Source organism: Semicossyphus pulcher, unplaced genomic scaffold (genome assembly GCF_022749685.1).
Source record: "Semicossyphus pulcher isolate SPU_LCO1_2020_fin unplaced genomic scaffold, fSemPul1.0.p SCAF_19, whole genome shotgun sequence".
Lineage (NCBI taxonomy): Eukaryota > Metazoa > Chordata > Actinopteri > Labriformes > Labridae > Semicossyphus > Semicossyphus pulcher.
Genome location: NW_027211692.1, coordinates 1,220,160 through 1,242,500, shown reverse-complemented (window position 1 = coordinate 1,242,500; position 22,341 = coordinate 1,220,160). Strand labels below are relative to the sequence as shown.

The 22,341-nt window shown below is 45.9% G+C and overlaps 1 protein-coding gene across 1 annotated transcript in view; it reads right to left on the bottom strand.

The window, feature by feature from the left end:
* LOC138596799 (fibroblast growth factor 12-like) overlaps positions 1-21,797 on the bottom strand; it is a 50,272-nt gene extending 28,475 nt beyond the window's left edge. The window contains exon 1 of the mRNA XM_069668164.1: positions 21,344-21,797. Coding sequence (XP_069524265.1) covers positions 21,344-21,371 — 28 coding nt within the window. The 5' untranslated portion in view covers positions 21,372-21,797. The remainder of the gene's footprint in view (positions 1-21,343) is intronic.
* Between the last annotated feature and the right edge of the window lie 544 nt (positions 21,798-22,341).

Here is a 22,341-nt window from a genome sequence, read left to right as displayed (position 1 = left end):
TCAATATATATATATATATAATGATAATAAATTATCATGACAGACGATCAGCTGCTGACATTGAACAGAATCTGTAGCAGAATCTTCCCTCAGTATAAATATTATATTATATATATTTCATGTATTTACTCAGTTTATTATATAACATATAATATCTGTAACTATCTCATTCATCTCCTGTTGTTACACATTTTTACTTTTAATTTTAATATATTTGTTCAGATAAAATTATTTGGTTTATATCGTTGTTTTTGTTTGTTATCACTTCTTTGATTATATTTAAATATAAACGTCCTAAAAGTGTTTGTTCTCTGTGTCTCTGAGTGTGATCAATAAAGTTTGAATCAGTGATGGACCAATCAGCTGCAGCCTCTGATGACATCACACTGAACAGAGAAGAGTGGAGAAACACCGCCACCTGCTGGACACCAGGAGAACTACAGCTCACACACTGCTATGAGTCAGCTGATCTCCTGCGCGCGCACACACACACACACACACACACACAACCACACACACACACACACACACACACACACACACACACACACACACACACACACACACAGCAGTGTTTGGTAACTGTTCTGCTGAAACATTCATGACTCTGAAAACAAGCAGCAGCTTTAAACGCGTCCTCACTGATCTGCAGCTGCATCCAAAACCCAGAACAGACTGTCTCAGGAAGAAGAGGTGCACTGTGGGTAATGTAGGCGGCAGGCTTTGGTTCAGCGTTGTTTTAACCCTTTAGTTTCCATCATGATGTTCCACAGAGAACCATGAAGATAATGTGAGAACACATGACAGGATGATGATGTCATCTGTAACTCCCGACATGATAATGAAGCTGAGCCATGACTCTGTCAGCAGACACACACATGCAGACTGTAGTGTTGAATAAGACGCTGAACTACAGACCTTGTGCTCACGTGTTCTTTGCTTGTGTTAACATGTTTAGTGAAGGATATTTATAAAGTGCACCTCTTTACTGTAAAACCCGGCGGCAGGCGGCTGGAGGACGCACGCCAGGCAGCAGGAAGGTTCTGTCCAAAACATCCAAAGACCAAGATAAAACGGGTTCTGTTTAAAAGCACAAACGCAGGATCAATACACTCACTCATTTTATCTGCCTGCTCCAGTCTGCGGTCTGATCCTGACGCACAGCTGACAGCTTTGTTTAGCAGGACGTGAATGCCAAATATAGAAGTTTATACTGTTAAATATAAACGTATCAATGTCTGTCAACGCGGAACAGTTTGTTACAGGGATGTACGGAGGCCCTGAGGGGACATGCAGCCATACATTGTATGTCCTCTGTTTCCCGTGATAACGATTTCAGTTGTTCTATTGAGATCTCGACTTATTAATCTTGTCGACTTAAAAACTCGTATCCCCCTAAAACAAACAGGCTGAACGGACCTCCTCAGCGTGGGCGACGGCTGCATGTCCTGCTCTGTGACATCACAGTGAGCAGCCGGTTGTTCTGTTTCTATCGATTATTATCCCGTAATCACGAGAAAACCAGCTTTGATATCTCGAGATAACGAGATCAATAAGTCGACATCTGGAGAAAACAACTGAAATGACTCGTTATCACAGGAAAACAGAGGAAATACAATGTATGGATGAATGTCCGCTCAGGGCTTCCGTAGCCCAAAAACAAGTTGAATCAGAAGTTTGGCTTCAGAAGAACTTAAATTCAATAACGAATCGATTCAGTTAAAATCAGTCAGCTTGAAAAATTAAACTTATTTTTGTGACTTTTTGTCAGAAATTTGTGAACAGATTAAATTCTGAAGTGAAATCGTTTCACTTTGGCTGCGTGTTTCCACGTGTAGTTTCAGAGTCACAGTATATTTTGTGTTTCCACCTCCAACAGAGACAAAAAAAAAAGTACTTTTATTAGCTCGTCATGAAAGGGTTAAAGGTGAGAGGACAGAAGGAAGCTCTGAGGGCAAAGGTGACTGAATGCAGGGCAGCACTAATGAAAGTGTCCAGCAGAGGGAGACAGAGAGGAGGAACAGTTCACTGATGGAGACGTGAATCATGAACCTGAGTTAAAGGTCGTTTTTATTTAACTTCCTTTCTTTCTGTTTTTTGAAAAGAGCTCGTTAAATAAAGTTTATTATAATTTTTATATGAAAACAACACAATGATTTTATGAGTTACATCTTCTTATTGTTCTCATGGCAGTGACAAGGTGACGTTTCTGACTGACAGACTGGACTGCTGTTCTGGTTTCATTTCTGAGACTTTCAAACTTCAACTTTGTTTACAAGTTGTCAGAAGGTGTGTCGTTGTTGTTGTCGTTGTCGTTGTCGTTGTTGTTGTTGGGCTGAAATGTACAGTTAATCTACAGATCATTGTGAGGAAAAGTTTTATTGATTAAAAGACAAAAAGCAGCAAAAACAAACTTTAAAGACGCTGAAAGCTGAAAATGTTCGACGTTTGTTTCAAAACGATCGACCACAGCTCTGTGGAGCGTTGCTGCGTCTCGCTTTATGTGACTTCATCACAAATGTTCAACACGTTTCCAGCAGAGCGGCGTCGACGGCTTGAGGAGCTGATGTTTGTGTCATTATGACATCACTCACTGACGGCGCGACTGCAGAGACACGAGCTGCTGAAGGAGCCGAGGACGCACACAGCTGCTCCACACAAACACACAGCACTGTAAATAAAACTGAGACTCCACGCTGAAGGTCACACACACACACACACACCCACACACACACACACACACACCCACCCACACACACACACACACACACACACACACACACACACACACACACACCCACCCACACACACACACACACACACACACACACACGCCGGCCTGCTGAGGGTTATTTCAGTCCTGAGTTCTGTTTCTGTCGCAGCTAAAACAGTTTTTCTCTCTGAGTTTCTCTGTCGGTGACATCCAGGTCTCTGCAGGTGGAACAGCTCACCCTGGAGTTCACAGCTGTGCTTAAAGCTTCATTTTAGCGCAGAGAGATTTGACGGCACGACAAATTATTTCTGCTGATATCTTTATAACAAGAGTTTTTAATTTAAAAGTGTTTCTCAGCATCTAAAGTGACGTCTACTGTCATCACTGTCCAGGAGAAGCACCATGTCCTCACATTAAAGAGGCTGAATCAGCAGGTGTTCCACAGTTTCACTTAAAAAAGACTGAAACGATTCATCGGTCAATAAAATAGTTACAGATAATTATCTGTCCGTTAACTTAGAGATCAATCGACGAATGGTTCAAGTCGAGTAAAGTCACTTCCTTTCCCGAAGCTGTGATGATGCAAAATCAGAAACTACAGAAAAAATCTGACATGATTTAAAATGTAGATCAGTGTTCTTTAAACTCTACATGAATAACAGGTACAAAACATTATGGCATTACACCTGCAGCAGTGAAACAGGCTGTAATGGCTGCAACATAATCCTTGATGGGTCAAAGGTCGTCCACTAAAAGTTCTTGTTGTTTCCACTGACAGGCTCAGATTGTTCTTCTAAGTGTGTGACAACATGACAGAAAGGATCCCTACAGAGATAGACCTTTTTGTTACAGAGGAAGATGATTGTTTTAACCACACACAGACGTTACATCGCTCTCTGCAGACACACCAGACTCCATTCAGAAAAACACTGATTTAAGCTCACAGGACACAGCAGCTGCTGCTCTGGATGTTATCTGTTCTGTTTGTGTTTTTGTGTTGCAAAAATGACATAACAAGCTGATAACATGTTTGTGTCTGTCAGCTTGCTGTAAAGTCCTGCTGCCCCCTGGTGGTCAAAACAAGCAGTAACAACATAAACTGCAGCTCTGTGAGTAACAAGAGTTCCCCTGTTGTCGGGCAGATGTAGGAGGTGTAAATGACAGACTGTAGATAATTGATATTTCCCATATTTACACATAGTTGATGGTTTGAAAGAAGGACAACAGTGTCGTGTTTTATAGAGCAGCACATGCACAGAGTGTGAGTGTGTAAAAATGTGTGTGTAAAGAGATCTCAGTGAGAGAGGAGGTCATGATGAAGGTGTGAGACACTGAGAGCTGATCACAGACATTCACACTGATATTTATAGGAGGAGGAGGAGGAGGAGGAGGAGGTACACACTTTATATCACCATCTTGTTTCATTAAAACATGTCGAGGAAAAACGACCTGTAACGTGTTTAAACCTCTGAAGTCTGATCGAAGTATCTCACACTCCACACGTCCATATGTCTGCTCCTTCCTTTTCAACACTGTGAAGCTCTTTAAATATCTAAACAGACATATTTACATATTTTCTATGGTAAGGTTTTATGTTAATGATTCTTCACTCACTCACACGCAGTTCTTCTAATGCACGACAGATATTATCGTCTGACTTGTTCCTCTCACAGATAAATCCGTCTCCTGTTTATGTTTTCAGTTATGCATCAATATTAAAGTTTTATTACAGAACATATAAAGCAGAAATTGTGTGGGATGATTCAGAAACAGTGTCATCATGTAGTTTTTCCAGCAGAGGGCGCTCTGACTGCATAGCTTACACTCCTCTCAGCACTGTCTGCTGCACATGTAGCAGAGCGTCACACGTTTAATAATTACGCCTCGATCCCACAGGATCCGCGTCCGGCACGTTCCGTCTGCGCCGCGGTTCTGGTCCGTCAGACGGCGCAAGTCCTCGCCCACAGGAAGCGTGTCTGATCCGCAGCGCAGCGGAGCGCAGCGGAGCACTGGCCCACGCAGCGATATCAAAAGATTGCGGGAGAACTACGTTATCGTGCAAGATTGTGAAATCACGCGATAACATCAACGTTAAACAGAGCAACACACAAACTACAGTTCAGTTTGCACCTCGAGGTTGATTTTTTGCCAATATCCGATAAGCCGATATGCAGCATCCCCCCCGAAACACGGCAGTGCGGGAGACATGCCTGGACTTGTTTACTGCACCTGCTACGGAGACATCAGGGATCGCAGACGGACTCTTGCTATCGTGTGCGTCCATGAATATGTGAGTTAGTTTTGCTCTGATGTTTATGTTACTCTCTGTTAGCGTCGGCTTTGGCTGCGAGCGTATTTTCAGCGTGTTTGTAAAATGAAGAGAATGTGAGCGAACTGTGAGCTAGTTAAGAGTTGTGAAAGTTTAGCTTCTGTTCATCGGCTCGAGTTTCTGTCACTGTTTAGGCTTTATTATATTGTTGATGACTTTCTGCAGACACACTCGTGCTGAGTTAATGTCGTAGCCTTGCGTCAAGCTATTTTAGGGAATCATCGAGCGTTTTGTCAGAATGAAAGTGTTGTTTTATCGGCGGAAAATATCTGCAGACAAATGACATATCTGTCGATGCCGATATGTCACTTTGAAGCCATAATCTGTAGAAACAGACAACGTGCCGATAATATCGTGCATCCCTATTAATAATGTGAAATAATAATCTTTACTAACATTACTTGTTTCAGAAAGCAGCCTTCTGAGCACCTTTCAGTCATCTCAGCGGAGAAAACATTTCTTTTTATTCCAGCCTTCCTCATCTGTGAATGTTTCCCTCCTATTTAAAAACCTGAGCAACAAACCTGCCTCCGATTCTGATGCGTCAGCTTTAATCTGAGTCTGTACACTCCGTCTTCTTTATCTCTACAAACCTGCTTTTACCTGTTGACACCTTTAAATATCACAAGCACGAATTGATTCAAAGGCTTGATGCTAAAATGCTCCAGTGTGTAACGCGACCATGCAGAGATAATAAAGGTTTTTAAATTGTTCAAAGAGGGAATTAAAGCTTCCTAAATCCTAAAGCCACCTCCATCTGAGTCCAGGAAACACACATATATGTTTATACAGCACACTGCACACAGGGCTCGCCCACACACACACACACACACACACACACACACACACACACACTGAGCTGAAACTGTTCCTGTGTATTTTCATGTTCTTGAATATTATTTGCATGTTCTTTGCATTTCAGTCTCTGGTACATCAAAGCCTGAACCAAACCCTGTGCAAACAATTGACAATTTAACCTGAAGTGTGTATTTGTTACACACATACATGATGATAAATTACACTCGTATATCAAAACTTAAAGCACACAGATTTAAAGTGACAAACATAACATGAACCCTGCAGCACATCCAGCTGTTGGCACTAGCATGAGCCCCCTGAGAGCTGCTGACAACCAGACTCTGATTAACTTAAATGCTTGAACATATTCGACCCACGAAGCTGAACCTAAATCTGATCTCATCTCATCTGTTCAACTTTCTGGCTCCTGTAGACATCTTTGTTGTTGCACTTTAGGCCCAAAGATGGAATCCCTTCCAGCAGACTGCTCCCTCTGTTTCCACCATCACTGATCTTGAAGAGGGAAATAACTTTAATAGGAAACCATCACAGCACGCTCCTGCAGGCAGGTTTCACTCTGTAATCAGTAAGTAGAGCTCAGTGCTGGGGGAGGACTCACCCTGCTGGCTGCTCTCCCTGTGAACGCTGCCCTCCTCCTCGTCTGCCTGCTCCCCTTTACTCTCACCGGACAGCAGGCGACGGAGCAGGCTGCAGTACCGGGTCATCGCGCACCACAACAACCTGACTCGGCGTCAGAGTCCTCAGGCGGTCAGTTAATCAGTCACAGATCGAATCAATGAGTGTGTGACTGCAGCTGGCTGTCAGTCACCTTTAAACACACTCAGAGAGGATCAGAGGAGTCATTACACTCCGTCTGCACCTCCAGCAGCTCACGCCTCCATGTGACGACACTCAGACAGCTGCTGTTTCACCGACACAGACAGAGAGAGCAGCAGACACAGCAGGGAGCCTCCAGAGCTCGAGAACAACACTGAGTGAAACTTTCTGTTGTCGAAAGTCACGAGTGTCAGACAGAACCTGAACGTGTCGCAGTGTTCCTGTTCCTCTGCCCGTCAAATGTGGAACCAAAATAAACGAGGCGTTCATTAAAGAAGGTCGACTTTTATTTTGTAGGAGACTGTGAAGTTACAGACACTCCACTGTCCCACTGTTATTACAGACACTGAACTAACCACAGACACTCCACTGTCCCACTGTTATTACAGACACCGAACTCACCACAGACACTCCACTGTCCCACTGTTATTACAGACACTGAACTAACCACAGACACTCAAGTGTCCCACTGTTATTACAGACACCGAACTCAGCACAGACACTCCACTGTCCCACTGTTATTACAGACACTGAACTAACCACAGACACTCAAGTGTCCCACTGTTATTACAGACACCGAACTCAGCACAGACACTCCACTGTCCCACTGTTATTACAGACACTGAACTCACCACAGACACTCCACTGTCCCACTGTTATTACAGACACCGAACTAACCACAGACACTCAAGTGTCCCACTGTTATTACAGACACTGAACTAACCACAGACACTCCACTGTCCCACTGTTATTACAGACACTGAACTAACCACAGACACTCAAGTGTCCCACTGTTATTACAGACACTGAACTAACCACAGACACTCCACTGTCCCACTGTTATTACAGACACTGAACTCACCACAGACACTCAACTGTCCCACTGTTATTACAGACACTGAACTAACCACAGACACTCAAGTGTCCCACTGTTATTACAGACACTGAACTAACCACAGACACTCAAGTGTCCCACTGTTATTACAGACACCAAACTAACCACAGACACTCAAGTGTCCCACTGTTATTACAGACACTGAACTCAGCACAGACACTCCACTGTCCCACTGTTATTACAGACACCGAACTAACCACAGACACTCAAGTGTCCCACTGTTATTACAGACACCGAACTCAGCACAGACACTCAAGTGTCCCACTGTTATTACAGACACCGAACTCAGCACAGACACTCCACTGTCCCACTGTTATTACAGACACCGAACTAACCACAGACACTCAAGTGTCCCACTGTTATTACAGACACCGAACTAACCACAGACACTCCACTGTCCCACTTTTATTACAGACACTGAACTAACCACAGACACTCAAGTGTCCCACTGTTATTACAGACACCGAACTAACCACAGACTCAAGTGTCCCACTGTTATTACAGACACTGAACTCACCACAGACACTCCACTGTCCCACTGTTATTACAGACACTGAACTAACCACAGACACTCAACTGTCCCACTGTTATTACAGACACCGAACTAACCACAGACACTCAAGTGTCCCACTGTTATTACAGACACCGAACTAACCACAGACACTCAAGTGTCCCACTGTTATTACAGACACTGAACTAACCACAGACACTCAACTGTCCCACTGTTATTACAGACACTGAACTCACCACAGTTTATTATTACTTATAAATTATTAATTTAATAACTTGATAAAGTTTCTAAAACAGAAATTCCATGTAATGTCCAGCAGGGGGCGTCTCCGGTCTGATCCTATAGAAGTCTATGAGAACATGCTCCTCCTCCTCTCCTGATGTATTCCCTCAGTAAACTCAGCATGATGTTCATTAAGTCACTGATGCTCCCATTGAGTCACACAGACCAGGAAGAGGGGAGGGGTTAGGGCGGGGCTACCTGTGATAGACATTTTGACCAAGGCGACCTGTCAATCAGGATACGGACACAGAGATGTGTAGCTTCCCTCTAGTCCAAATCCGGTCACTTCTGGTTTAAGAAAACCAAGATGGCGGTTGCTCAGGGTTGGCTGAACTCGGGGCTTCACACAGCAGTCCATAAAACGAAGGCTGAAGGTTTTCGCCAAAAAGAGAAGAAGGAGGAGAAGAAACGACGTCTTCCTCTCTTCCTGACGTTGTTTTGCTCAGACAGATTCTGCACTGTCACATCTCTGAGCTTTAAAGCACTTGATGGAGAATGAGAGCGCTGATGCAGTAATGGACCTAATGGCCGTAAAGTGATGATGAATATTTCAAACAGGGAATATTAAAATCAATACGTGAGCTGCGGCTGCTGCACTAATGTTGGCTTCAGCTTCCGTTCACGATGATGTTTGACTGCAGTCTATCTTCTGTGAAACATCCGGCACCCTAACATGCTCCTGTTCGTCCTTTTAGCTGAAACATTTCGTCGTTTACAGAATAGCAGGTGACAACGACTCACTGCACCGGGTTTCTTTTCAGGACCTTCTTTTGCTTTTGGTTGTCTCCCATGTTTTTCTTTCTCACTGACATCATCTTATATGTTATGTTGGATAGAAAAATGTGTGTATGTTTTCATGACAATGCTGAAATGTTGGGACACCTTGAGTTTTTATCTTACATAACTTGAAAGCTGAGTTTCGTCAGTATTCGTCCCCGGGTTATAAAGATGCAGACATGTTTCATCAGATCACATGTTGGTGAAAAAGGACTAACGTGTCTCTGTGAACATTATTTTTGTTGCTTTTCTTTCTAAATGTTGAAGAGTATCTGAGCTGCCGTCTGATCTGGAGTCTGTTCATGTGCTCGTGTTGGCTGAGCTCATTATCATTCATGACTCGTCATCATCGTCTTCCTCTTTGAACCCGACCTTCACGTGATGTCACAGCGGGAGACTCTCAGCTGAAACACAGTCGACAGGTGACACGTGTCGCTCTGACTCTCCCCTTGTGTCGGACAGAACCAGACAGCAGCCAGTGTTTGTGTTTGAGCTGCACTGCAGAGACAGTTCTCAGAGCGACCAGCAGGGGGCAGGCAGCAGCAGGAGGCGAGCCATCAGGGTGTGACTGAGGAGGAAGAGGAGGAGAGCTGCAGCAGACAGAGAGCAGCAGTGAAGGACGAAGGGTTAACTGCATCACTGTTTCCTGCAACCTGTCTCACATCTGAGGAGCCGGCGTGGAAACATCTGTTCCTCAGTGTGTGTGTGTGTGTGTGTGTGTGTGTGTGTGTGTGTGTGTGCACAGAGTACACACCCATGGGCTGATCTGTGCTCCTTTTCAGCCTCTTGTCTCATAATTTTTTACATCTGCACTTATTGATTTCCTGGTTCAGGTTGTGATGAAAATGTTTTTGGAGCCCAATGTGGAAATAATGTGAATAAATCTCACATGCAGCAATAACCAGCATCCACCGCGACGTCACACATGGGACTGTGGTCTGCTGATTTAAAGCCTTCAGTTTGGCATCCTGGTGCCGCCATCTTGTTTTCTTTGGAGCAGGAAGTGACCATATTTGAAACTGAAGGTGAAGCTAGAGAGGAGGGAGCGGCTTCCAATAGCCAATCTTTATCTGGCTCATTAGCATGTTAGCCGCAGTGCTTCCCACAGAAAGAGATTCTCTGTGAGATAGAAGCTGAGCAGAGATGATTATTTATAAGACTAAAGAAGCAAAGAGAGCTTGTGGAAGGTAACAGAGTCCAAATGAATCAGTTAACTAAAAATAAATGCTCTTCAAGTCATTACAAATACAAGCGTGTATGACAAACAGTGAACGAGCTAACGAGCCAGGTATGGTGCACACAGACACAGATAGCTGCTAATCAGTGCTAACATATAAATAAAAAAACAGCACACAACTGAGTGTAATCCATAGACTGTGTAAATAATGGACGTAGTCTCAGTGACGTCACCCATTGGTTTCTGAAGAAGCATTTTGAAGCCCGAATTCCACCGGCGCTGGCGGTCGCCATATTGGAAATGCCAGAGCCGGCTAATCAAGAGGCAGGCAAAGAGGCGGAGCGGGAGCGAGCTGAAGAATATGACTGAGCTCTATGGGCGGGCCGCATGAATCAGACAGCTACGGCTAAGAAGCTAGGCTATATGCTCCTCAGTGTAGCTAACGGTTATTAGCCACAGACTGTATAAATCATGAATGAGCTGGTTTAACTTTGCCAGGAGGAGATTCTGTCGGTGACTGACTGCAGGTGTTTAGTTATCAGACTGAAGAAGTAGCCGACTCTCTGCTCGCTCGCCCGGTGAGAGAGCGGCGAGCCGACACGTAACGGGAAACGTAAAATAGCTGATCTTCTCATCACTACGGTCCGCTGTAATCTCTCCAGGGAAAAGTTTTGTACCAGGCTGTAAACATGTTTATTTCTGCTGTAATGTTATTTCTTGTTTTGTGTGGCCACTCGGTGGAACTGCAGGTTTTTGCACTTCCGCCTTGGCTTCATTTTTCAACACCGGATGTTGTAAACTCTGTGTCAGACTTGTCTGTTGTCACTCAAAGGTAGCCCCGCCCTAACCCCTCCCCTCTTCCTGGTCTGTGTGACTCTCAGTGGGAGCATCAGTGATTAAATGAACATCATGCTGTGTTGAAGAAGACTTGAAACTAGAGGCTGAGACCATAAACTCATCAGGAACATGTTTACTGAGGGAATACATCAGGAGAGGAGGAGGAGCATGTTCTCATAGACTTCTATAGAATCAGACTGGAGACGCCCCCTGCTGGACATTAGAAAGGATGCAGGTTTAAGACTCGTCTGCACTGAGGCCACATCCACTTTTTGTCCAGTCTTTGGGATCTGCACATTGTGTACAAACTGTAGAGGACTCTTATTTTGATGGGGTAAATGCTTCCTGTCTCAGGAGCTGGTTAGAGCTGCATACAGTCTGTTACAGTGTGTGTGTGTGTGTGTGTGTGTGTGTGTGTATGTGTGTGTGTGTGTGTGTGTGTGTGTGTGTGTGTGTGTGTGTGTGTATGTGTGTGTGTGTGTGTGTGTGTGTGTGTGTGTGTAGTAGGTGAAGCTGATGGGAGTGTTAATGCAGCGCTGCAGCACTCAGACATCCGTCCTGTTCATCTGCTGCTGCAGCCACACAGCCGCATTACAACCTACTGTGTGTGTGTGTGTGTGTGTGTGTGTGTGTGTGTGTGTGTGTGTGTGAGTGTGAGTATGTGTGCGTTTTGGCGTGTGTGTTGCAGAGACCATTTGGAGAAGAGCCTCATAAATTATTGAAAGGTCTGCTGACTCTCTCTCTCTCTACATGACGATACACTTTAAGGTTAGGCTCGATCGCCCGCTCCCTCTTCCTCTCTCTCTCTCTCTCTAACACACACTCTCATTCGCTGTCTCTCGCCCCTTCACTCTGTCTCCATGGTGATACCCTTAAAGGAACACACCAGCGTCCCGTTTGTCGACACGCAGGTTACATTATGAGAATGTAGATGACATCATCGTCCATCACTGCATCCATTAGCTCCATGCTAACACTTTAGCATTGATTATAATGAGTGATATTAAGCTCCATGCTAACGCATTAGCATTGATTATGTTGAGTGAAATGAGGCTCCTGGGAGGGGATGAAGGCTGTGGATCACTTTACTGCACTCTGTTTAATCCTTTTATATAAACTATTAGAAACACGATGCAGAGCTTTCATGATGAGCTGAAGAAAGTCTCTCAAACTGTTCGAAAGGTGGCGTCAGACTGAAAGCAAAACATTTATTTTGATGTTTTTAAGATGTGAGTCTTGAAAGTTAATTTTTTATTCAACTCAATATAGAAATTTGCTCAATGATCTATCAAGAAAGTCTTCATGCATTTACCTGAAGTCCTGATGTTTCATGAAAGATGCTTAAACCAAACCCCACTCAAAAAATGAGCATTTTAAAGTAGTTTTCTTGTCGTCTCACAGACAGACCTGACAAAGCATGACCTCAGCCTCTTTACAACCCTGCCTCCTGATGTAGTTCTCTCAGCATCCTCTCAGCCTGTTTATTGTCATTAAATCTCAGTAACATCTGTTTGTTGTGGCTTCATAGCGCTGTAGTGAGACAGATCTCAGCCCACCTGTGACTTGCTAGATACAGTGAAACTGCCACTCAGACAGAGAGACAGATGGACAGGCGCTCCACAGCTGAAACAGAACGCCGGTAGTTGGTGTCCATCAGAGAAATCCTGGTACTGATCCGAGCTAACAGCTCAGCACACTGGGCACTGGTCAGCCTGAAGGAGCTGGAAGCAGCAGGAGAGTTCATCAGACACAGCTCAGGAGGAGGAGGGAGGTTAACCAGCTGAGTGAGAGGACAGGTGATGATGGAGTTTGGTTTTCTGATCGACTGACTCGTTATTTAAATAAAATCCAACACTAACACAATCACTTCATTACAGGCTGTGTGATGGAGACCAGAGGAACCAGTGCAGAGAACAAAGGCCGTAAAACAGGGAGGGGCACACACACACACACACACACACACACACACACACACACACACTCCCCTCCTCCACTGGACTGGAGACGAACATAAACAGCAGGAGATGCTGAGCTCAGCACACAGAGGCTGATGACTGTGTTTCTACACACACAAACACGCGCACACACACACAGAGAATGTTGAAGCAGCTGTTCAAAGGTAAGTAGGGAACTGAAGCTTGTGCAAAGACGTCGACTTCATATCCCATAAGTCTGTGCAGCATCACCAACTGAGGATCTAACTGGAGCAGATCATATCCTGTATAAAAAGATGGCTGACATGACAGCTCCCTAACAGTGAAGCCAAACCCTCTCTGTCGCCCCCTGCTGACTGGCTGCAGTATAGCTCATAAGCCCCGCCTCCTCCATGTTAACAGATGGGACATGAGTCAAACTATAAAATCAAAATACACGTCAAATACATTTTTCTCAAACATGGTTTCTGTCATTATAGTTAGTTCTTATCCTGCTGATTTATGTCCAAGAGTTCATTTTTATCACAAGTTTACTTTTAATTAGTTATTTGATGCTATAAAAAGGGGGTGTGGCCTCATGATTGACAGCTCTGTGGACAAATGGGGCTCCTGCAGCGTTCTGTTCCCGAGTAGCAGAGTAGAGGAGGAACGGCGAGAGGAAACGTAACTAACACTAACACTACAGTCATTGAACTTTCCATCAACGTGAATATCTGCTTCAGACCGACACAAGAAGCTGTTCTGCTGCAGACTGAGCCCACCTGAGGGCTCCAACACGCCAAGGACACCTGAGGGCTCCAACACGCCAAGGACACCTGAGGGCTCCGACACGCCAAGGACACCTGAGGGGTCCGACACGCCAAGGACACCTGAGGGCTCCAACACGCCAAGGACACAAGGTAAAGGTGTGTTTGGGTAGAGGAAGGGGTTGCCCAGAGCTGTCATCTCCATCACACAACTAGAATCACACACGCGCACACACACACACACACACACACACACACACACTGATACAGACAGTGTTTGGGTGATTCTCAGCAGAAAAACAAACAGAAATCGACATGAAATACACACCTCCTGTGGGACCCTGTGTGTGTGTGTGTGTGTGTGTGTGTGTGTGTGTGTGTGTGTGTGCGGTTGGGTCTCTCAGGTTTCAGCGAGTCACTACAGTCCTGAATCGTGTGGATCTGATCCCAGGATCAATAAAACAACCCGCCGATCTGCTGTAAACAAACACACTGAAACTTTACCTGACCTGACCTGACCTGCGCACATACACACACACACAGACAGCAACTCCCTGTGATTACATTAAGCCCCGCCTCTTTAAGGCTGTCAATCACAGTAAATACTGCATAACACTTTGTACTGCACCGTAGTGTTACCTGTACACATTAATGCTCTCCTGTCTGTCTCTCTGTCCCATCACCTGTCCGGCCCCTGTCTCCCTCTCCCTGCTTTCTTCCTGTCTGTCTCTCTCAATCACTGTATGTATAGATGGACAACATGTCTCCATCTGCTCCCATTGTACGAAAGTGAAGCCAAAATAGCCCCTGTGATAGGCGCTGCCATGTTGCGATGGTGACATCATTTGGAGCCAGAGTCTGCGCAGTAGAGATCGGCGGGTGGCGCCACCGTAGCCACTTCCGCTAACCAAAACACACACTTAACTTACTGGACAGCAAGGATCCCGCACGCCGGCGTGTTTAACAGCAGAACAGCTTCTTGTGTTGGTCTGAGGTTAAAGTTCACAGGTATGGAAACTTCAATGACTGTAGTGACGTTCGTCCTCCACTCGGCTAATCAGGAACTGATCGGCTGCAGGAGCTGAATTTGTCAACAGAGCTGTCAATCATCATTTTGACAGCATCAAATAACGAATTAAAAATAAACTTGTGATAAAAATGAACACTGTGACATAAATCAGCATGATAAGAACTAACTATAATGACAGAAACCATGTTTGAGAAAAATGTATTTGACGTGTATTTTGATTTTATAGTTTGACTCATGTCCCATCTGTTAACATGGAGGAGGCGGGCTTTATGAGCTATACTGCAGCCAGTCAGCAGGGGGCGACAGAGAGGGTTTGGCTTCACTGTTAGGGAGCTGTCATGTCGGCCATCTTTTTATACAGTCTGTGGTCTCTCTCCACACTCATACCTGTCTCTCTCTCCTTTTAAATGTCTCTCTGTCTTACATCTGTGTGTCTGTTTGCTCTCCTGTCTGTCTCTCTGCATCGTCTCTCTCTCTCTCTCTCCCTCTGCACTCAAACCTGTCTGTCTGTGTTCCTGTCTGTATCTCTTCCCATTACCTGTCTGTCTGCTTTATTGGGGGGCTGGACAATCACATTCTTTGCATCAACAAATTTGCAATGAATTCTGGGTAATTCCCACAGGAAGTCTGCAGATTTACGGACTGACGGAAAGTACCCAACTTGGCGTTGAAAAGTGTGCATCAGAGCCCTCACACACTGTTGCACCTGAACACACCGCAAAGACCACAGACTAGAAAACGAGCACGTACGTTCTGCACCTGCGTGGGAAGAATGACCCTCCATACCAGCAGGTGGCAGTAGTCTGTAGACCGAGGACTGCCTTCACCTCTCTCTCACCACTCAGACGGTTTGGTATGAAAACACTCTAATGTAGAATCAGTCAGATTTTCAGGTGTGTTGCTTGTTGACGTATAAAGGTTGTTATATCAGAGGACGTCCAGTGCATCAAATACTGCCAACACTTAGACCGCAGCACCCTCCGACAGCAGGACGTAGGCTGATGGCTGACTGTGTGCCTGCTGTCATGAATAACAACTTCAGCATGTGCGCTGTTTCTTCATGTTTCTTCATGTTTCTTCATGTTTACAGCAGAGATTCAATTCAGGTAAATCTCTGTAAAAAGTTACATAAGAACAATTTTGAGAAAACTATCAGGTAACTTTATGAGCCGGCCGGTAAGATGCAGAAAACTATGATTACTGATGATGACCTATGATACTTAAAGTTCTCACATTTTCTCTCCTGTGTCAAAGACGAGAGCACTTCAGGAGGTCACTGCTCCCGGCCATGAAGAGGTCTGGACCTTAACTTCCTGTGCAACGACCTCAGCTTTCACTTTGTACAGATCAAACAAACATACAACATGCTCACTGCTCACACTTTACAGGAGCTGATCTGTGGATTTCGTCATCATTGGTCAGAGCCAGGCTGGCCGTTTTCAGGCTTCACGCTAACAGAAGCCGTGTCTCGTCCCAACCTGCTGCAACTGATTTTTAAACACGAGCAACAGCAACACAGAAGCCAAATAATCACAGGGTTACTTCCTCTGTGTTCATGTGAAACATCGTGACTCGATTTAAAAAGTCCCTTAACAGTAGCAAATAAAAACGAGGCACCACCCTCACACGCTCATTTCCTCCTTCATCATCAGATTTACGCAGGAACATAGATAAAAATTCAGCGTTTTAATGTACAAATGTTGCTTTGAGTAACTTATGTGCAGCAAAAACACTGAAAGAAAACTTGGAGAGACGTCTTTAAAGAAGTAACGATTAGCCAAGTGCAACAAATCGATCCGGATAGCTCCTGTTCTAGGAGCGAACATTTCCTGCTACAGGAAGTCGTCATGAATGTTGACATGAAGCCACATAAAAACAGATTCACAACTTTAAAAGGAACAAATGAAAGCAATGTCAACCTGTACCTGCACAATACTGCTCCATAGGGCTGGGCGATATGGCCAAAATCCTGTATCACGACATAAGATTTTTCATGTCTGGATAACGACACACTTCACGATGTAGCAAGTTTTCAGGTAATTTAACAGATCATTAGTCCATCTGAAATAACCACCTGGTAAAGTCTGTCTGTGGATAACCTGTGTGAATTAAATAGCTGACAAATAGAGTTTCTGTTTTCACTTGGGCTGAGCCCGAGTCCTGTTCTGCGTCCGCCCTCTCCGTGTTCATGAACAGCGCCTCCTTCTCTGGTTCGCTCCAGGTTCGCTCCGACGTGCGAGGCTCAGAACGTCCAGCGTTGTCAAAACGACGATAAAAAAGACGATATAGAGAAACACATATGACAGACATTTTCATATCGTTTTGACGATATATATTGTCATGTTGCGCAGCCCTGCTGCTACATGAAGCCAACGCTAGCTGTCTTTAGCTTCACATGTGCAGACATGAGAATGGTTTCATTTCTGTCTCAGTCCTGCAGATCCATGTGAGAGTCTCAGAGAGTGTTTCGCAGAACGCTGAACTGTTCCTTTAATTATATCACAGTTCAGGTGGGTTGAACACTGAGTCGGTGAGATTACACAGCGTTTATGTTGTGAGCAGGAGGCTGACTCACTCCAGCTTTTGACTCCTCAGTTTAAACATCACAGACGGTTTCTCTCCGAGCGAGAGACGCTGCAGACAGGACGCTCTGAGAGGAAGCTGCAGTCCAAAAATACTCTCCGTCCAATCTGCTGCTTATTTACAGCAACAACAAGAGTCACGTCACGCGTCCTGAGAGGATCGCAGAGATCTCTGATCTCCAGTGCATACAGAGGCATCGAAGGCTCTGAGCCAGCCCAGTGTGGGTCAGAGCGAACAAGCAGAGCTGGTCTAATGAAGGCCTTGGTGAGGGCCTTCTTTATGCTGAAGACTCATCTGCAATGTTTCCTCCTCTCACGCTGGAACTGTGTCGATCCACTCACTGGCTGTGTCCATGTTCTGTCTCAAGACTCTATCCGCTACCTTGCTACTTAAACATTAATTCATGTGTTAGCATGTTAGCTTACGAATAGCTCTCAAATATCACTTATTGTTGTAACTAAACTGCTACTTATTCTTCTTCTGGTGATTTGTCCGTTGGCACAAAGCTTCAGCTGCAGCAAACACGTGCTCATCCCAGGTCGTCAAATACTGATGCTTTGTTTTCTTCCTGTTTAACTCGTCGGACGGTCTGATTGAGTAAAAAACACACAGTGAAAACATCCGGGGATAATTACGGCCCGTCCATCACCCCCGACCTGAATCTCAGGTGGATTTTCAACAAGCAGATTTCCTCAGTGCCACGGAAGTTTACAGCTGGTTAAACAGGTTGCTGTGACTAAACATAAATGCGCCTTCGGACTGAGAACGGGCGGGTGCACGATCAGCTCCTTCTGAAGCAGGAGGCAGACACGGGTTCAGATGTAGCTCAGAAAACAAAGACGGACTGAGACGCAGAGATGTGACAGGAGAGGATAAAAGTCGAATGAGTTCAGTTTGAACAGGAGACATTTTGTTTGTGTGTTTGCTCAGTTCAGGTCTGAAACTGATCCTGTTACAGCTTCCCACAGCACAGAGACGAGCAGCAACGAAGGTTCACTGTCCCAGCACACAGTCTGTGCACACTTCAGGGGTCAGAGGTCAAAAATCCCCCCCAAGAAACCTGATTCATCTTGTATCCATTTACATCCTCTTGAAGTGCTCGATATAAGCTCAGTCAGACTCGTTTTCCTGGTTTAATTCTTTATGTGATTTTATACGTTGTTGTGTTGGTGAGGCTGCAGGAATGCTAGCATAACGAAGCTAACAAGGTCTGCATCAAGAGCACGACTCATTCATTCAACAGAACAGAGACTACACGTCCCAGAATGCACCACTATGTGTGGACACGCCCAGACACACATAAACTCTTTGAACAAAGCTTTCTGTCTGTCTGATCTCCTGTCTGTCTCTCTGTCCTGTTACCTCTCTGACTCTCTCTGCTTTCAACCTGTCTGTCTCCCTCCACTCATACCTGTCTCTCTCTCTCTGTATCCTATCAAATGTCTCTCTGTCGTCTGTCTGTCTGCTCTCTTGTCTATCTCTCTGTCCTAATACCTGTCTGCCCATCTGTCTCTCTGCCTTTACCCTGTCTGTTTCTCCACAGTCAAACCTGTCTGTATCTCTTCCCAGTTACCTGTCTGACAGTATGTCTGCCTGTTTACCTGTCTGTCTGCTGTGTCTCTGTACATCACCTGTCTGTCTCTCTACTGTGTGACCTGTCTCTGTATCCTCCTACCTGTCTTATCTCGATGCTGTCTATCTTTATACCCTCATGTCTGTCTCACTTCTGCCTGTCTCCAGGACTTTTATTATTTCTTGGGCCTCCTGTCTGTCTCTCAGACATCCTGTCTGTCTCTCTTACCCATTGACTGTCTGTCTGCCCTCCTGTCTGTCTTTCTGAGTTTCTGCTGCCAGCCTGCCTGTTTCTCTCTACTCATACCTGTCTCTCTTCCCCCGTATGCCCCTCTGCTCATTATCTGTCTCTCTGCCCTCATATCTGTCTTCCTGCCTTCTAACTCTCTCCCAAAGTTGTGTTTCTCCACCCTCCTGCCTGTCTCTCTTCTTTCCTGCCTGTCTCTCTGTCTCTCTTTTTTCCCTCCTGTCTCTTTTTCCTCCTGTCTGTCTCTCTGCTGCCCTCCTGCCTGTTTCTCTACCCTCATACCTGTCTACCTACCCTTACCCTTGTTTGTCCCTTCGTCCCACTACGTGTCTGCTGGCCCTGCCCTCATGCCTGTCTCTCCGCCCTGCCCTCATGCCTGTCTCTCCGCCCTCTTTGTCGCCCAGCCTTCCACCTGTCTCCATTTCTTGGGCTTCCTGTGTCTCTCTCTGTCACATTACCTGTCTGTCTCCCTGTCCCCTTCCTTTCTGTCCTCCTGTCTCTCACAACACCTGTCTCTCTAACCTGGTCTGTCTCTCTGTCCTATCATCTGTCTCTCTCCCAATGCTGTCTGTCTCTCATCTGTCTGACTGCTCTCCTGTCTCTCCCTCGGGCCTCCTAACGTTCTCTCCTCCATCTTGTCTGTCTCTTGGTTTTGTTTGACAACCCAGCTGACTGTCTCTCTGATATATCTCTCTCCTCTCCTGTCTGTCTCCCAGCCTCCCACCTGTCTCTCCTAGTCCTTCTGCTTCTTGACCCTCCTGACTTCATACCTGTCTCTCTGACACCCTGTCTGTCTTTATGTTCCTTGAGCATTTGTCAACTTGTCTGTCCCTCAACTCTGTCCTCCTGTCTGTCTGTTGGATCTTGTACCTGTTTCACTGCCGGGAACTGTCTCTCTCTCTCTCTGCCTTCCTGTCTGCCAACATCCTGTCTTTCTCACCGGCGTGCTATATGCCCCTCTTACTACCTGTCTTTCGTCTTACCTGTCTGTCTTTGCATTACCTGTCCATCCTGCTGACTGTCTCTCTGACTTCGTTCTTATCTGTCTCTCTCCTTTCTGTCTATCTCCCAGCCTCCCACCTGTCTCTCCTACCATGTATCTGTTTCCCTCTGACTTCCTGTCTGTCTCAAAGTCCTTTAACTATTTGTCAACTTTCCTGTCTGTCTCTCTACTCCAACTATTTCCTGTCTCTCTGTCTTTGCCTTCCTGTCTGTCTCTCTGTCCTGTGGTCCGTCCCATAGTCTCACCCCCTGGCTTTGTCCTTTTAGTTTTCTTTGTCAACCTGGCTGTCTGTCTCTCTGCCTTTCTTCGTATCTGTCTCTCTCCTCTCCTGCCTGTCTCCCAGCCAACTGTCTGTCATAGTTCTTCTGCTTTTGAACCCCCCTGACCTGGTATCTGTCTCTCTTCCTGCCTTTCTGTCTGCCTCAGCTTGTCTCTCTCTGACATCTTGTCTGTCTCCAACTCCTTTAAGTATTTGTCAGCTTTCCTGACTGCCTCTCTTTGCCGTCCTGTCTGTCTCTCCACCCTGTTATCTGTCCCAACTGTCTCACCCCCTTGCTTTGTCTATGTACACTCTCACACCTGCCTGCCTGCAACATCCTGTCTTTCTCTCCGGCGTGGCGTGCTATATGTGCGTCTAACCACCTGTCTGTCTCTTTCTTTCCTAAGCCTCCTGTCTCTCCTTCAGCCAACCTGTCTCTCTCTTTCTCTGTGTTTTGCTGCATCAGGCTTCTCTCAGCACCGGATAAAAACAAACACACACACACACACACACACACACACACACACACACTGCACCCCATCCCATAATAACCACACCTAAAAGCTCCAGTGCAGCTGCATTCAGGATGTGAGCAGCAGTCAGGGCAGCGGGATACCGCAGTACACTTCTACCCAACATGCATCACTCCCTTCATCCACCCTTCCATCCATCCATCACCCCCCTCACTCCCTCACCCCTCCATCCCGTCCGCATCTCCACCCTCCGCAGGAAAAAAAGCACCAACTTCCTCCCATCCACCCTCTCACTGTCAGGAAACTTCCACCCATTCCTCCCTCTCTCCCTCCATCCTACCTGCCGGTGCCTTCTCTTTGCCCTCCATCTCCCGTCACGGTTCAGTTCGGTTCGGCTCGGTTCGGTGGTACTCTTGTCCCCCGTCAGAAATCCACTTGCCTCCTTTCCTTCCTTCCTTCCTGGATCAGCTGTAGTCAACAAGCGTCGATCCAGAGCAAATGTGATCAGCAATCGGCCGCTGATGGATCGATACCGGCGGGAGAGAGGAGGAGGTGGAGGGAGGAAAGAGGGAGGCACCGGGAGGAGCCAACAGAAACAACCCCGCGGTGTTTTCTCTGCAATCCTGCTCGCAGCGGGGCTTCCTCCTCCTTCTTCTTCCTCTTCTTCTTCTTCTACGCTGTTTTTCCTTCTGCGGATATGAGGCTCGTGCGTTCACCTGTGCTGTGTCCGCGCGCTGCTGCTGTTGCTGCTGCTGCTCCCTCTCTCTCTCTCTCTCGCTCTCTCGCTCTCCTCGCGCCGTGTTGCTGCAGCTCACGTGACGTCACCGCCGGAGGAGTTTTTAAGGTGACATGATGAGGATGATGATGGTGTGAGGAGGAAACCTATAGGAACTTTTAATATCTGGGGGCGATGATGATACAGCAAAGCATCATGGGAGGATACGCAGAAATAATTTGAACCCCCCCCAACCTCTGTCTGTCGGTTATTGACAGGGCGGATCCAGACTTCTTTGACTGGGGTGCCCCAACTGGGACACTGACTTATGCAGGGGTGGCATGAAGTACACACAAATGAATAGCATTTAATGAACCCTTCCTTCTAAGCTACACTCTGTAAGGACTCAAACAGACGATGTGGTCAGAGTATTTAAAGTACTAAAGGAAATGTGCCACATTGAAATGCAAAGAAAGCTACGAGCAGCCTGTTGCAAGGGTTAGGGTTAGATAATAATAATCGATTTTAACATAAGTCCCGCCTCAAGGCAAATAGCCAACCTTAGTTTAGGATTTTAGGGTGGCACTTGGGGTGGCCAATCAGATTTCAAGGGGGGGGGCTGG